Source organism: Oncorhynchus masou, chromosome 30 (genome assembly GCF_036934945.1).
Source record: "Oncorhynchus masou masou isolate Uvic2021 chromosome 30, UVic_Omas_1.1, whole genome shotgun sequence".
Taxonomy (NCBI): Eukaryota; Metazoa; Chordata; class Actinopteri; order Salmoniformes; family Salmonidae; genus Oncorhynchus; species Oncorhynchus masou.
Genome location: NC_088241.1, coordinates 51926654 through 51942974, shown reverse-complemented (window position 1 = coordinate 51942974; position 16321 = coordinate 51926654). Strand labels below are relative to the sequence as shown.

The 16321-nt window shown below is 41.4% G+C and overlaps 1 protein-coding gene and 1 pseudogene across 1 annotated transcript in view; one reads left to right on the top strand and one right to left on the bottom strand.

The window, feature by feature from the left end:
• Positions 1 to 16321, bottom strand: part of LOC135522735 (catenin delta-2-like) — a 401912-nt gene that overhangs the window by 106104 nt on the left and 279487 nt on the right. The window contains exons 13-14 of the mRNA XM_064949274.1: positions 9044 to 9176; positions 2700 to 2913 (exon numbers count right to left, since the gene is read on the bottom strand). Of these exons, the coding sequence (XP_064805346.1) occupies positions 2700 to 2913; positions 9044 to 9176 (347 nt within the window). The remainder of the gene's footprint in view (positions 1 to 2699; positions 2914 to 9043; positions 9177 to 16321) is intronic.
• LOC135522986 (uncharacterized) lies at positions 13229 to 15599 on the top strand (annotated as a pseudogene).

Genomic DNA, 16321 nt, shown 5'->3' with positions numbered 1-16321 from the left:
TCAGTGTGTCTGTGTGCCTGTGTGTGTGTTCGTGTATGTGTGTCTGTGTGCCTGTGTGTGTGTTTGTGTATGTGTGTCTGTTCGTGTATGTGTGTCTGTGTGTGTTTATCTCTGAACAAGCTCTCTCCACGGAAAGGGAGAAGAGGAAATTATTACTCCTGAATTACAGTCTAAACACCGTTTCACTGTGTAAGAAAAATGTGATTGACGGGGTATCAAACACAGGTCATCAGTGACACTCAAGACCATGTTAGCCCACTGAGCTAAAGCCTAGGCATTAGCACTGGGAGTTAACACAAGTCCTCAAGTCTTAAATGCTATTTCAAGAGGCCTCATTTCTCCCCTCAGTGGTTTGAAGGCCTTTACAATAGAGTCTATTCTGGCTCTGTCACATACTGCTTGCCAGCCCAAAGGGCGGCCAATTTAGGAAGGGGTACCCGCTCCATCGGATTAGCTGATAGGCTTCTTAATGCCCATTCACAAGGCTAATCACTAGTCACAGATGGGCTGGGACCAAGTATATCTGGCCCCTCCCATCAGAGATAAACACGCATGAACGTTCACCGACAAACACACACACACACACACACACACACACACACACACACACACACACACACACACACACACACACGAAAGCTTGGATTAAGGTCCCCAGATGTTGATATAGCCTGATGTAAAATAGTCTTTCAGGATCTCTCCTTGGCTAGCCTGTCTTAGAAGCCTTAAACTTCTTACGGCTGAAATCCCGTTAACGGGAACAGCCAATGAAAGTGCAGGGCGCCAAATTCAAAACAACAGAAATCTCCTAATTAAAATTTACACCATTTTCAAGATAGAATTGTTGGTAATCCCACCACAGTGTCCGATTTCAAAAAGGCTTTACGACAAAAGCACACAATCTGATTATGTTAGGTCAGTACCTAGTCACAGAAAAACAGAGCCATTTTTCCAGCCAAAGAGAGAAGTCACAAAAAGCAGAAATATAGATACAATTAATCACTAACCTTTGATGATCTTCATCAGATGACACTCATAGGGCTTCATGTGACACAATACATGTATGTTTTGTTCGATAAAGTTCATATTTATATCCAAAAATCTCAGTTTACATTGGAGTGTTACGTTCAGTAATGTTTTGCTTCCAAAACATCCGGTGATTTTGCGGAGAGCCACATCAATTTACAGAAATACTCATAATAAACATTGACAAAAGATACAAGTGTTAGATAAACTTCTCCTAAATGCAACCGCTGTGTCAGATTTCAAAAAAGCTTTACCGAAAAAGCACACCATGCTATAATCTGAGTACAGCGCTCAGAGACCAAAACAAGCCATACAGATATCCGCCATGTTGTGGAGTCAACAGAAGTCAGAAATAGCATTATAAATATTCACTTACCTTTGATGATCTTCATCGGAATGCCCTCCCAGGATTCCCAGTTCCACAATAAATGTTTGTTTTGTTCGATAATGTCCATCATTTATGTCCAAATACCTCCTTTTTGTTCACGCCTTTAGTTCACACATCCAAATTCACGATGCGCAGGCCAGACGAGAAGTCAAAAAATTCCATTACAGTTCTTAGAAACATGTCAAACGATGTATAGAATCAATCTTTAGGATGTTTTTAACATAAATCTTCAATATTATTTCAACCGGAGAATTCCTTTGTCTTTAGAAATACAATGGAACGCAGCTACCTCTCACGGGAGCGAGCTTGAATGAGCTCATGGCACTCTACCAGACCTCTTACTCAATCAGCTCTCATTCTCTCCTCCTCCACAGTAGAAGCCTCAAACAAGGTTCTAAAGACTGTTGACATCTAGTGGAAGCATTAGGAAGTGCAAACGTACCAAATTTACACTGTATCTTGGATAGGCAATGACTTGAAAAACTACAAACCTCAGATTTCCCAATTCCTGGTTGGATTTCTTCTCAGGTTTTTGCCTGCCATATGAGTTCTATTATACTCACAGACATCCTTCAAACAGTTTTAGAAATGTGTTTTCTATCCAAATCTACTAATAATATGCATATCTTAGCTTCTGGGCCTGAGTAGCAGGCAGTTTACTCTGGGCACCTTATTCATCCAAGCTACTCAATACTGCCCCCAAGCCATAAGAAGTTTTAACAAAGGTTCTAATGCTCCACACCAAACCAACACACACTGATGTTCTCAATGCTTTCACCTAAGGGGCTAAAGAAACATGACTGTTGTAAAAACTGCAATCTCACAGAGGTACCAAGGCCAAAAAAACTCATATCTGGCAGATAGAAAAATCCCCAGAAAAGACTGAAAGAAGCAAAACAGACGTGTGTTCAGTGTGTGGGAGTCGTTTGTTTCTCATATTTATTGACTAGTGAGGGAGTTTGTTCCCAGCGTCACAGAGAGAAGCACTGTGGTTTGTGTTAATATTTCAGTGTGTGCTCTCAAAGACAGTTGAGACTGTGTCTGTTCGTGTACAATGACAGTCTGAGTATTTGGACAGAATGCTAGAGGTGTGACTTGAAACCGTTGAATTCATTGATCCTGCTTTCCGTCAAATTGTTTTCTCTACTGAGCAGCTATGTTCTCCTGCTAGTGAATAAGTCTGGACTGAGTAATTAAGCCATTGGAAACAGTTATCACTGTCTTCTGGAATTTAGAGGCGTCAGTGTGTGTACGTGTATGTGTGTATGTCATATGTGTCCTGTACCTGTGACCAGTTCTCGTATCTCCACGTCTCCCGTCTTGCGTAGCAGGCGTACGAGGGCAGGTATGCCCCCAAAGTTCTTCAGGGTGATCTTGTTGTCATCGTTGGCCTTGCCATAAACCAGGTTCCTCAAGGCTCCACAGGCACTGCGGTGGACCTCACTCATACGGTGGTCCAACAGGTCTACCAGCAGCTGGATCCCACCCTGACGACGAATCTGATGATTAATCAGACAGAGAAAGAGAGAGAAATAGTGGTGAAAAAGGTCAGTAACCTTGCTTGAAGACGTGTTGACTTCCCAAGCAAATGCCTCAGCGGCACACAGATGGGCTACATTGAAGAAAATGGCCACTTGCTGTCATCGATTGTAAAAAACTGTTGAGTTTGAAAACTACTAGTCAAACTAATAAATCAAACTGATAACAAATTAAACCATTTAGGGGAGGGTTGGTAGGCTTAGGGGAAAATAATAATAGAGGAAAATATATTTAAAAAATAAGAACATTTATATATGGGGGAATGGAAATGATGCAGACAATTATATTGATAGAACCCACAATCTATCTGCAATATTTAAGCTGATCTACCCGTTAAAATTTTAAAAAATACAAATAAAAACAATTTGAAATGAAACCTCAAAATGTAAATTCTAATCATGTACACTCAGTGATTTCCAGGGAGATGAGACAGACAAGAACTTCAAACTGTTTTTCCAGCAGTCTTGCCCTCCAGGAGCTACAATCCTAACCTTCCCCCGCTGGTGTTACAGACATAGCCTTCCCCCACTGTTTCACAACAGGGCCTTCTGGAACCATCAGGGGGCCAATGAGCAGAGAGAAAGGAGGGTTCCAACCAGTCATCAGGGAGTTATAATGATCCTAGATCTCGGTAGTGGTTCACAGGAGGTCATTAACCATAGAAACATTTATATGTCCTTAACAACCAACTGGTGAATATTTGGAGTTGTGTGTTTGCGTGTTTGTGTGTGTATGTGTGTGAGTGCGTGCGTGCGCGTGTCTTAGATCCTAAACAAATTTGTGCACAAAATGTGAGAAAAATAACATTTCTGTGTGTATGCTAAATTTCTGGGATCTTTAATTTCAGCTCATGAAATATGGGACCAACACTTTACATTGCACTTTACTTTACGTTGCGTTAATATTTTTGTTCAGTATAAATAGTGTTCATATTTCCTGCTATAAAGAGCTGCTGGCCCAGATCTACAAGTGCCTTTCTCCTTTAAAAGCTTCGCTCTGTTCTTGACCTGAACCTTCTACACACAAACCTTAGATAGCAACCCCACACAGAGGGAGAGACAGGAACAGAGAGAGAGAGAGGAAGGTAGAAAGGGAGTGAGAAGGGAATGAAAGAGATAAGAGGGAGAGTGAGAGTGAGAGTGAAGGTGAAGGGAAAACAGTCAGGGAGAGAGAAAAAGAAAGGCAGAGAGGAGAGAAGGGGCAAGGAAAGGTTACAAGAGCTGTTTGACGACATTGCAGAACTTTATCTCTCCAAATTAATTTCAGTTATCTTTTCAATTAAGCCGGATTAACACTGAACTGAATACTAAACAAACCACATACATTGATACTCAAAAACATCCCTCTCCTCGCTTCACTTATCTCCTCTCCCCTCTCCTAGCCTCTCTTCTACACCCCCCCCCCCACACATGACACGTGCAGCCACTAAGGGGACAATACTCTTGATGATCTAATAATCCACATAAAAGTGCATTGACTCCATACCTAGGAGCAGTATATAAAGGTGATTATGCTGTTTATTGCTTTGTTTGTGACCTGCGGTTTCATGGCGGGCATAGCTACTGCACTACATTTACCGCTAGTAGTTAGTGTTTGCTACAACTGTTTGGCATGGTGGAGTGGGAATTGTGGGAAATGTGATCGGCTGGCTTCGGGATACGGGAGACCATGACAGGAACGCCAAGCTGGGAATGTGTGGAAAGTGTGGCAATGTTCATAGCCATGTGTGTGAGCCTTTGTTACAGATCTGTAAATTACACACACAATTTGCTCTTCTGACTTTATTGTCCCCGTGGGGAGATTTTGTTGCAGTATAATGTATACGTTTAAATACAGCAGGCAACAAATTGACAATACAGCGACCCTAGTCTCTGTCAGATTACCCTGCGTTTTACACATTTGCATTTGGGTTTGTAATCCACTCGCAGACAATCAGGGATTAGGCCATTGGGATACACATTCCGTTCATGTTTGAGTTGCATTGTAGTAGGAACTCTCTGCTGTTTTAGATTCCGCTGCCAGCAGCGTTTCCATAACTGAGTCCGTTTTATATGGCGGTTTTGGAGCAGTGTGTCACGAATACCACCGAAGGTGGCTCCCCTTCCTGCTCGGGTGGCTCTCGGCGGTCGTCGTCGCCGGTCTACTAGCTGCCACCGATCCCTTTTTCCTTTTCGTTTGTTTTTGTCTAATTGTTTTCACCTGTTCCTTGTTGGGGTTTTGGGATGGGTGTTATTTCAGTTAGTTTTGCCCACTGGTGTTTGTGCGGGCTTGTTGGTTTGTTACGTTTGGTGATGTATCGTGTTTGTTTTGGCTTTTCACTGTCCAGTGTTTGTAACTAGGTTTTGGGTTTGTTTAGCACCAGTGTTTTAGGGCATTCACCCATGTTTGGACATGTTACGTTTTGAAGGACATTAAAGTGTTTTTCCTGTTCACTTCGCTCTCTGCATTTGACTCCTCACTCATCACTCACCCGAAGTTACACAGTGGCTTCTTCCTTCCTGAGCGGCCTTTCAGATTATGTCGATATACAGTGGGGCAAAAAAGTATTTAGTCAGCCACCAATTGTGCAAGTTCTCTTACTTAAAAAGACGAGAGAGGCCTGTAATTTTCATCATAGGTACACTTCAACTATGACAGATAAAATGAGAAAAAAAAACCAGAAAATCACATTGTAGGATTTTTAATGAATTTATTTGCAAATTATGGCGGAAAATTAGTATTTATCTCAATACTTTGTTATATACCCTTTGTTGGCAATGACAGAGGTCAAACATTTTCTGTAAGTCTTCACAAGGTTTTCACACACTGTTGCTGCTATTTTGGCCCATTCCTCCATGAAGATCTCCTCTAGAGCAGTGATGTTTTGGGGCTGTTGCTGGGCAACACGGACTTTCAACTCCCTCCAAAGATTTTCTATGGGGTTGAGATCTTGAGACTGGCTAGGCCACTCCAGGTCCTTGAAATGCTTCTTACAAAGCCACTCCTTCGTTGCCCGGGCGGTGTGTTTGGGATCATTGTCATGCTGAAAGACCCAGCCACGTTTCATCTTCAATGCCCTTGCTGGTGGAAGGAGGTTTTCACTCAAAATCTCATGATACATGGCCCCATTTATTCTTTACTTTACACGAATCAATCGTCCTGGTCCCTTTGCAGAAAAACATCCCCAATGCATGATGTTTCCACCCCCATGCTTCACAGTAGGTATGGTGTTCTTTGGATGTAACTCAGCAATCTTTATCCTCCAAAGACGACAAGTTGAGTTTTTACCAAAAAGTTGTTGAAAAAATGACTTGTGTCATGCACAAAGTAGATGTCCTAACCGACTTGCCAAAATTATAGTTTGTTAACAAGAAATTTGTGGAGTGGTTGAAAAACGAGTTTTAATGACTCCAACCTAAGTTGGACAGTACCAAAACAAATAATCGAATGATTCTGCCTCTTCGCAGCTCAATCTGCAGAGCTGGGAAGGTTGTGTCCCCCATATAAATAGCATTCTGTTGGTTGCAAGAATTCTGTATAATAATTCAAATTGAAAAATTCTAAGTTTTGAATCTGGCGTCGTTTTGTGTATAAGTTAATAAACCATGTGCCATGGAATCTGTACGTCAAAAATCTCTTCCCAACTATTTTGCAATCTATATGGCACGGCTGTAAATTTCTGGTCTTTAAATGAAACTGGTATACTTTATTATTTATCACAATTTTCTTTAACCAAAAGGCCTTTTTGAACATAGGGTGAGACATTCTCACTAATTTGCGAGAGAACCAGTTCAGATTTAAGTATAACTTTTGTATTACTGAAGCCTTTAGTGAGATGTCTAATGCTTTAATATTTAATCATTTCTGCCCCCGAATTAATATTCATTATATAAATAGGCTGTTTTAATTTTGTCTGGCTTGCTGTTCCAAATAAAATGAAATATTTTTTTCTCATATCATTTTAAAAACTGTTCGGTTGGTGTAGGCAAGACCATAAGCAAATGGATAAACAGGGATATGACTAAAGAGTTAATAAGGGTGATTTTTACACAAATAGACAGATATTTACCTTTCCATGGTAGTAAGATCTTATCTTTTTTTTCATTAATCATCAGCGTACAATGACACCTTTGTTTTTAAGCCCTGTATTTCTAATCCCTTGATATTATTCTTGGTTCTGACTTTAATAGCTAACATTTCGATGACCATAATAAATAGATATGCTGATAGTGGACAACCTTGTTTTACTCCTCTTGACAGCTTAAAGCTTTCTGAGAAGTAGCTATTATTTACTAGTTTACACGTAGGGTTACTATACATGATGTTAACCTATTTTATAAGATATTCTCCAGTCATACTTAATCCTTTTCAAAGTCCGCTATGAATAGTAGGCCTGGTTTCACAGATTTTTCATAGTGTTCTATTGTTTCCAGTACTTGCCTTATATTATCACCAATGTATTGTCCATGTAAAAAACCTGTCTGATTAGAATTAATAATGTCCGACAATAAATGTTTTAATACTATGCACTATACATTTTGCTAAAATTTTTGCATCACAACACTGAAGTGTAAGGGGCCTCCAATTTTTTAAAAGGACTGGGTCTTTATATTCCCCACTTGAATCCTGTTTCAGTAATAATGAAATCAGACCTTCTTGTTGAGTGTATGATAATATACCATTTACATAGGAGTGGTAAAAACATGCTAATAAACATCGTCTGAGTATATCAAAAAATGTTTTGGTACATCTCAACTAATGTCTAATGTTTATGTAATAAACAAAAGGAAATGCTGTTCTGAAACACAAGGCTTATCCAATGAAACATGAGAGACATGGATATAAAAGAGGAGTGAAATGGATGTAGAAAATGGAGGGAGGAAGAGAGCGTGAGAGCGAGTGAGTGAGAGAGTGAGAGAGAGAGAGAGAGAGAGAGAGAGAGAGAGAGAGAGAGAGAGAGAGAGAGAGAGAGAGAGAGACTGCAGCTTGACTATAGGCCACGTCACAAAAACAGCTGATGGGATTGAACTTTAGCCAGACAGAGATGAGAGGGGGGCGATGTGTATGTTTGTGTGTAGACGTGCTATAAATAATGTTGAGCTGAATTTGCCAAACTGTCTCTGTTGTCAGTCACAATAAAGGCCAGACTTTAGACTTCCGGATGCCCTACACCCACCCACCCACACATACCACTCTAATCATTACTTTGCACACTCTCTGCATTATTTGAACCCATATCCTGGAATCAAATACCGGCCTCCATCCCTCCCTTCTCTTCCTTTCTCTCTAACTCTTTCTCTCCCTTCTCGCTCCCTCTCCCCATTCTCTCTCCCTCTCCTCCATTCTCTGTCCCTCTCCTCCCCTCTCTCTCCCTCTCCCCATTTCTCCCTCCCCCATTCTCTCTCCCTCTCCCCATCTCTCCCTTCCCCACTCCCTCTCCCTTGATACTTTGTGGAGACAATCCCAGCGTTGTCTTGTCTGTCAATACCAAGCTTTCTTCTTATTGTGTCTCTGCTCTATTTAACGATAATTCCAACTGCTACAACACACAAAAAGACTATGTTTGTACCTTTGTATATGTGTGTGTGTGTGTGTGTGTGTGTGTGTGTGTGTGTGTGTGTGTGTGTGTGTGTGTGTGTGTGTGTGTGTGTGTGTGTGTGTGTGTGTGTGTGTGTGTGCAAGTGAGAATGCACATGTGTTGTTGTGCATTTTACAATGTGCATCGTCACTTTTCAATAAGAGGGTGAAGCAGCTATTGACCGACAGCGGCACAGCAGGAATGTATTTCATCGAGCAGGGCAGAGGCACGTCAATGCTGTCTGCTGTTGTAAAAATGGATTGTGAGGGATTCAGAGCAGACAACACAATGTAACACAATGTAACAGATTACTGCAATGTCAAGGCGATAGGAGGCTTATTAATGAAGAGTTTGTTAAAGGGTTCTAACACCAGTTTATTCCAGATAGCCTTAGAGGGATTTGTAAAGAGAGGGAGATGCACTGGGTTTTGGGAATTGTAGAAAGGACTTTGTCTTTGCCGAACACACACGCACACACATGCACACACAAACGCACACACACACACGCACACACATGCACAGTGGTAGGCTACCTCTGATTTGATATTGTTGTCTCCGAAGCAGAGGTGTTGGAGGTAGGCTGCAGCGTTGGACTGGACTGAAGGGAACTGGTGCTGCAGCATCTGAATCACTTCAGGTAACTCTGGATCCCTCCATCCAAACTCCCTACAGAAAGAGAGGGGAAGGGGGGTGGAGAGAAAGAGAGAGGGGGGAAAAGAGGGGGGAGATAGAGAGAGAATGAGAAAAAATGTAATTGTTAGATGATTATACAGCACAACACAGTACCCGCAGGCGACATTTATTACACGAGGTTGAAGACCATAAGATCGTTAGTTGTGTGGGTGTGTGAGGCCAGTCACCACCGTTATTCCATTAGATTTAACACTCCCACTGATACGCAGGACAAAGTGAAATAAATGTTTTCTCTCACATCATTATGGGGGAAATGGTTTTCTTTATTATGTTATCCTCCTCACATGGTTGTTGTGGAATGCAGAGGAATTAGAAATACAGGAGGGATAGAACACCTACTGTGTTGCTCACCACTGCTATAATACTACACCCCTCTGTCTCTCAATGTGTCTCTGTCTCTCTCTCTCAATGTGCCTCTGTCTCTCTGTCTCTCTCTCGCTCTATCAATTCAAGTTAAGGGGCTTTATTGGCAGGGGAAACATATGTTTACATTGCCAAAGCAAGTGAAATAGATATTAAACAAAAGTGGAATAAACAATAAAAAATGACCAGTAAACATTACACTCACAAATGTTCCAAAAGAAAAAATACATTTCAAATGTCATATTTTGTCTATCTATATACAGTGTTGTAACGATGTGCAAATAGTTGAAGTACAAAAAGGAAAATAAATGAACATAAAAATAGGTTGTATTTACAATGGTGTTTGTTCTTCACCGGTTGACCTTATCTGTGGCAACAGGTCACAAAACTTACTGCTGTGAAGGCACACTCGTATTTCACCCAATAGATATGAGAGTTTATCAAAATTGGAATTGTTTTCGAAATCTTTGTTGGTCTGCGTAAAATACGTGTCTCTAATATGGTCATACTTTTGGCAGAAGGTTAGGAAGTGCAGCTCAGTTTCCACCTCATTTTGTGGGCAGTGTGCACACAGCCTGTCTTCTCTTGAGAGCCAGGCATGATGATTTACAGCTCATTTACAGCTCATAACGGTTAGTTGTAGGCCTACTGGATTAAGGTATTACGCTGTCTTTTCGGGTGAATTCTTGTACAAGACCCCTACACTGAAGCAGCCATCAAGTGGGTTAAATCATATTTCATTAGCCATACAATGAGAAGAACATTTCTCACTAGGATATCGCTCCCAATGTAAAATAACCTACAGAATCACATAGCCTATTTTAAACAATTGACCATTTGGGCACATCACGCTTTCCATATGCCCGGCAGTCTCGTGATGGAAGCGAACATCTGCAATTGCGGTCAGTAGGCTACAAGAAATTTGTTTAATTTTGAGAGAACATTTTGCATCAGGAGCCCGTGAATCGATTTGAAAACATGAAGTGTCTTTGCGAGCCTTCTGTCCAAAACTGTTATAATTAATAGCCTATTCCATGTTCTGTTATCCCCAAATATTTTTGTACTTGAGCTAATAGCTAGCTGTGCCCTCCTTTAGCTAAATATTGGAACGCTGTTTGAATCAAGATGGAATATTTTCTAGATGTATTTTCATTATGTCAGTTATGGCTTGATGGTTGAAATGTGTAATCAATCCGTCTGTCCATTGGCGAGCTAGCTGCATTATAACTGTCATTTGAGGTGAATTTAGGGGAACTATTCTCAGCCACAAACGTTTGCTTGCTATTCTGAATTGAATTGTTTATATAACTTCTATTTTGGAGATTTGGATTCTAGAAATAACGACAGGCTACTGCAGCTTGAACTGAGACAGATGATTTTTTAATTTAAAAAAAGTATTATCCAGAATCAACCTTATACAGTTAAAATGTTTCAGTGCAAATCTTGTATGCATGAAATTAATACAGTAGCATCATTCGTACAGCACATTAAACTTGATAGAAATTCACCCAATTGCTATTTTAATTGTGGTGTGCCCAGAATGTTCCAGTGCATTCAGGCAATTTACTGCCTTTGAGTCTCACTTACATGCTGACCACACCGCTGGCATCATGTGAGTGAGTGAGTGAGTGAGTGAGTGAGTGAGTGAGTGAGTGAGTGAGTGTGTGAGTGAGCCTTGCAAAATAAATGCACACATACAGCTAAAGTGGGAAGTTTACGTACACTTAGGTTGGAGTTATTAAAACTCGTTTTTCAACCACTCCACAAATTTCTTGTTAACAAACTATAGTTTTGGCAAGTCGGTTAGGACATCTACTATGTGCATGACACAAGTCATTTTTCCAACAATTGTTCACAGACAGATTATTTCAGTTATAATTCACTGTATCACAATTCCAATAGGTTAGAAGTTTGCATACACTAAGTTGGCTGTGCCTTTAAACAGCTGGAAAAATTCCAGAAAATGTTGTCATGGCTTTAGAAGCTTCTGATAGGCTAATTGACATCATTGGAGTCTATTTGAGGTGTACCTGTGGATGTATTTCAAGGCCTAGCTTCAAACTCAGTGCCTCTTTGCTTGACATCATGAGAAAATCATAACAAAATCAGCCAAGACCTCCACAGGTCTGGCTCATCCTTGGAAGCAATTTCCAAACGCCTGAAGGTACCATGTTCATCTGTACAAACAATAGTACGCAAGTATAAACACCATGGGACAACGCAGCCGTCATATCGCTCAGGAAGGAGACGCGTTCTGTCTCCTAGAGATGAACGTACTTGTGAAGCCTTGTGAAGATGCTGGAGAAAACAGGTACAAAAGTATCTATATCCACAGTAAAACGAGTCCTATATCGACATAACCTGAAAGGCCGCTCAGCAAGGAAGAAGCCACTGCTCCAAAACCGCCATACAAAAGCCAGACTACGGTTTGCAACTGCACATGGGGACAAAGATTTTTTGGAGAAATGTCCTCTGGTCGGATGTAACAAAAATGGAACTGTTTGGCCATAATGACCATCATTATGTTTGGAGGGAAAAAGGGTATGCTTGCAAGCAGAAGAACACCATCCCAACGGTGAAGCACGAGGGTGGCAGCATCATGTGGTGGGGGTGCTTTGCTGCAGAAGGGACTAGTGCCCTAGTGCCCGAGCAAGGAGGCCTACAAACCTGACTCAGTTGCACAAGCTTTGTCAGGAGGAATGGGCCAATATTCACCCAACTTATTGTGGGAAGCTTGTGGAAGGCTACTTGAAACGTTTGACTCAAGTTAAACAATTTAAAGGCAATGCTACCAAATACTAAATGAGTGTAAGTAAACTTCTGACCCACTGGGAATGTGATGAAATAAATAAAAGCTGAGATAAATCATTCTCTCTATTATTATTCTTACATTTCACATGCTTAAAATAAAGTGGTGATCTTAATGACCTGAGACAATTAATTTTTACTAGGATTAAATGTTAGGAATTGTGAAAAACTGAGTTTAAATGTAATTGGCTAAGGTGTATGCAAACTTCCGACTTCAACTGTAAGTGGATATGCTGAACAAAACTGTTGTCTGTTGAGAGTACTCCCCAACTTAGTAGAAGATCGAATCAAAAATCTACCAGATAGTGGTGTATGGCAGTTGATTTTGCTCCTAAGACAAATCGTCAGATACATATGTGCATCAGCCATTACTGCAGACCAGGTGGCATATCTTCAAGTCCTTATTGATGAATATACCAATTTCAGAACTGAGAAATGTCCTGGCAAACCCCTCAAGTCAATGCACCATTATCTCTGCTATTACCCAGAGCTTATCATTAGGTTCAAGCCACTTATTTGTCTCTGGACGTCGAGGTTCGAGAGTAAGTATACTTACTTCAAGCAGTGTGTACGGACATTGCACAACTTTAACAATCTACGTGGGACTCCAGCAGAGAGACACCAACTGTTCCAAGCCTATTTAAGTGCTGGCAGTTTATTTCCGCCTCTCAATCAAGTAGAAAAGGGAACTGACTTTTATGCCACTGATTACAACAAGAGGATTGAGGATTCAGTCGCTGCATTTCACTTCAAATGTATATAACACAGTTGTTTTAAATGATATCACTGTCAAAAGCACAAAGTACAGAAAGGGAATGTATGTTGTGATGGGGAAAGATGAGGATGGATTGCAAATGGGTGAGATGAAGTTGATCCTGGTCCATTGCTACTCTCTGTTTGTTCTGTGTTAAAGAGGCAGCAGGCTGTGCAGCTAGTTGATTTAGGTATTCACTGCCTAACAGAAGTAGCCCAGGACTCAAACTTTATCTGCATGAAGACCTTGTTGATTATAACCCCTTAGTGGAGTACAAGGTATTTGGCAAATCAATGATGATCCTTCATCATTCTTTCCCTTTGTTGTAGAGCCATAACACTGCTAGGTGAGGAGATAAGAGAGGCAGTATTGTCTGTGCTACCAGATTTCCCAGAGCAGACACTTTCATCCCTCCTGGACTAGCTAGCAAGTGTGGGAGTACAGGGAAAGCCAGGCCTTCAATTTCTTAAAAAAGAAGACCTACAGGAGCACACCAGACCAATACAATGCCGGAAGCTGCTAGATGCATGGAGATTTGAAGGTATTACATTTGGCTAAAAGATTTACAAGTACTGTACAGTTGAGAGGAAATGTTTGGAATTTTATTACTTTAGATTTCTGAGTTGAGCAACTATTTTACTTCCAGGACAAGCAAGGAGTTACACAGCTTGTGCCTTCCAGGATACATCAACATTTGAGCCATCAAGCCCGTCCCCTTCACAGTCATCCTCCACATCCAGCACAACCCTGTCAACAACCAGTACGACCAGTACTGTAGACCTGGACATCTGGCTGGAGAACTTCACTGTCCTTTGGGGGAAAATGTCCATGAACCTGAGATCAGGCATCGCAAGAGGTGCACGGCCAACCACGGGAGAACGAAGAGAGATGGTAAGAATGAAAGTAGATGCAATAAGAGTTATTGAGCCTAATCCAACCAGAGCAGATTGCTGTGCAATAGCCAAGACGGTTGTACAACAGTATCCGTAAAGGCTTCGCTGATACAATGAGAGATGGCACAACAATTGGGAGTGGCTATGGATCCCTCTTAAATCAGATGAAAACATGCATTGAGCATAAGAATGGTGATAATCCTATGGTATGGCTAAGAAAGAGAAAAACACTCTCAGGCTCATTGACTATAATCAGTGCAAGAGGGCAGCCAGACAAACATGGCTGTGTAAGATGGCAGCCAGACAAACACGGCTGTGTAAGATGGCAGCCTGACAAATACGGCTGTGTAAGATGGCAGCCAGACAAATACGGCTGTGTAAGATGGCAGCCAGACAAATACGGCTGTGTAAGATGGCAGCCAGACGAACATGGCTGTGTAAGATGGCAGCCTGACAAATACGGCTGTGTAAGATGGCAGCCAGACAAACACGGCTGTGTAAAATGGCAGCCAGACAAACACGGCTGTGTAAGATGGCAGCATGACAAACACGGCTGTGTAAGATGGCAGCCTGACAAACACGGCTGTGTAAGATGGCAGCCGTGTTTGTCAGGTTACAATTAATAAGCAACTGTTTTGATAAGATATGAACATATTTGAAGAGTCAGGTTCGGAAAATAGAGACTCTACAAACATCATCCCATGGTGCCCCGACTTCCTAGTTAATTAGAGATTACATGATTAGTTTAATCCCGTAATGATAATTACACATAAAGAATTGATTTGATGAAATAACAGTCTTCACATTTAATGACAGTCACAGACATGACAGGTGTCAGCCACAGCCACAGATGTGGAGTGATCAATTCCACTGCCAGACTCACCAAGACTGATTGTTCAAGGTAGTGTATCCAATAAGACTTTCTGTGTGAGTAATTGTTTTTAGACAGCAATGTTTCACAGAGGCCATTGTGAAACATAAATGTGATCTGATTTCAGGTGACACAATGACTGTTGCCAAATGGATAAGAAGCATTGAGAAGGAGGTTGTGATGTCAGTCCACTCCTACTTAGTGGCAGTGCTGGCAGCTTTTTTTGCCTCATTCTATACCTTCAATCTGAAATACCAAGAGGAGGCTTCACACACCCTGGAGTTCATCCTAAGGGAAACAGGGAGAATTCTGTTGGGGGTTTAAACTGAGGCATTTTGTACCACAGCTTGGTTTGGCAGGTTAATTGAATCAAGATATGTTGATACGTTTGAAAGGCTCCTTTGTCAGAGCATAAACACATAATGTGAAGCCGTTATTTGAACTAGGGACAATATACAGAGGTAATGCAGAACACTTCAGACACTTTTGAAGACATCAGGGGACCTAATCATCTTTCCACAATTTTGTCTGGGTGTGCACTTTGTTTTCACAGTTCTGCTGGAATCAATCCATCCACTGGCTCGAAGAACGCCATAGCAGAGGTCGTCAGCAAGAAAAGCGGAAAGGTAGTGGAGAAGAAGAGACACACAATTAATGTACATGCCTGTACTCTGCTCAGGAAGATAATGGACTTTGAACAGCTATAGGCTAGTTCCTCCTGGGCAAACACTTTATTTATTTTTGTCAATTGTGACCTGCTCAAGAAAGTTTGGTTTGTCACTGGGGTTGACTCTTTTTTTTTTTACACTTTAAGTGTTTGAAAATGATCCAGTATGCACTAAATTGACATTTTGTTGAGGAAGTAATGCTACTTTGGATGTTTGGAAATGTCTGGCATTTACTCTGGCTTCTCTACAGTCCCTGGTTCGGATCCAGCCTGTATCACATCCGGCCATGATTGGGAGTCCCATAGGGCGGCGCACAATTTACTCAGCATTGTAAATAAGAATTTGTTCTTAACTGACTTGCCAAGTTATTTATTTATTATTTTTTCCAGGTAAGTTGACTGAGAACACATTCTCATTTACAGCAACAACCTGGGGAATAGTTACAGGTGAGAGGGATGAATGAGCCAATTGTAAACTGGGGATTATTAGGTGGCCAGATTGGGAATTTAGCCAGGACACCAGGGTTAACACCCCTACTTATAAGTGCCATGGGATCTTTGATGGCCTCAGAGAGTCAGGACACCTGTTTAACATCCCATCCGAAAGACAGCACCCTACACAGGGTGGTGTCCCCAATCACTGCCCTGGGGTATTGTGATATTTTTTTAGACCAGAGGAAAGAGTGCTTCCTAATGGCCCTCCAACACCACTTCCAGCAGCATCTGGTCTCCCATCCAGGGACTGACCAGGACCAACCCTGA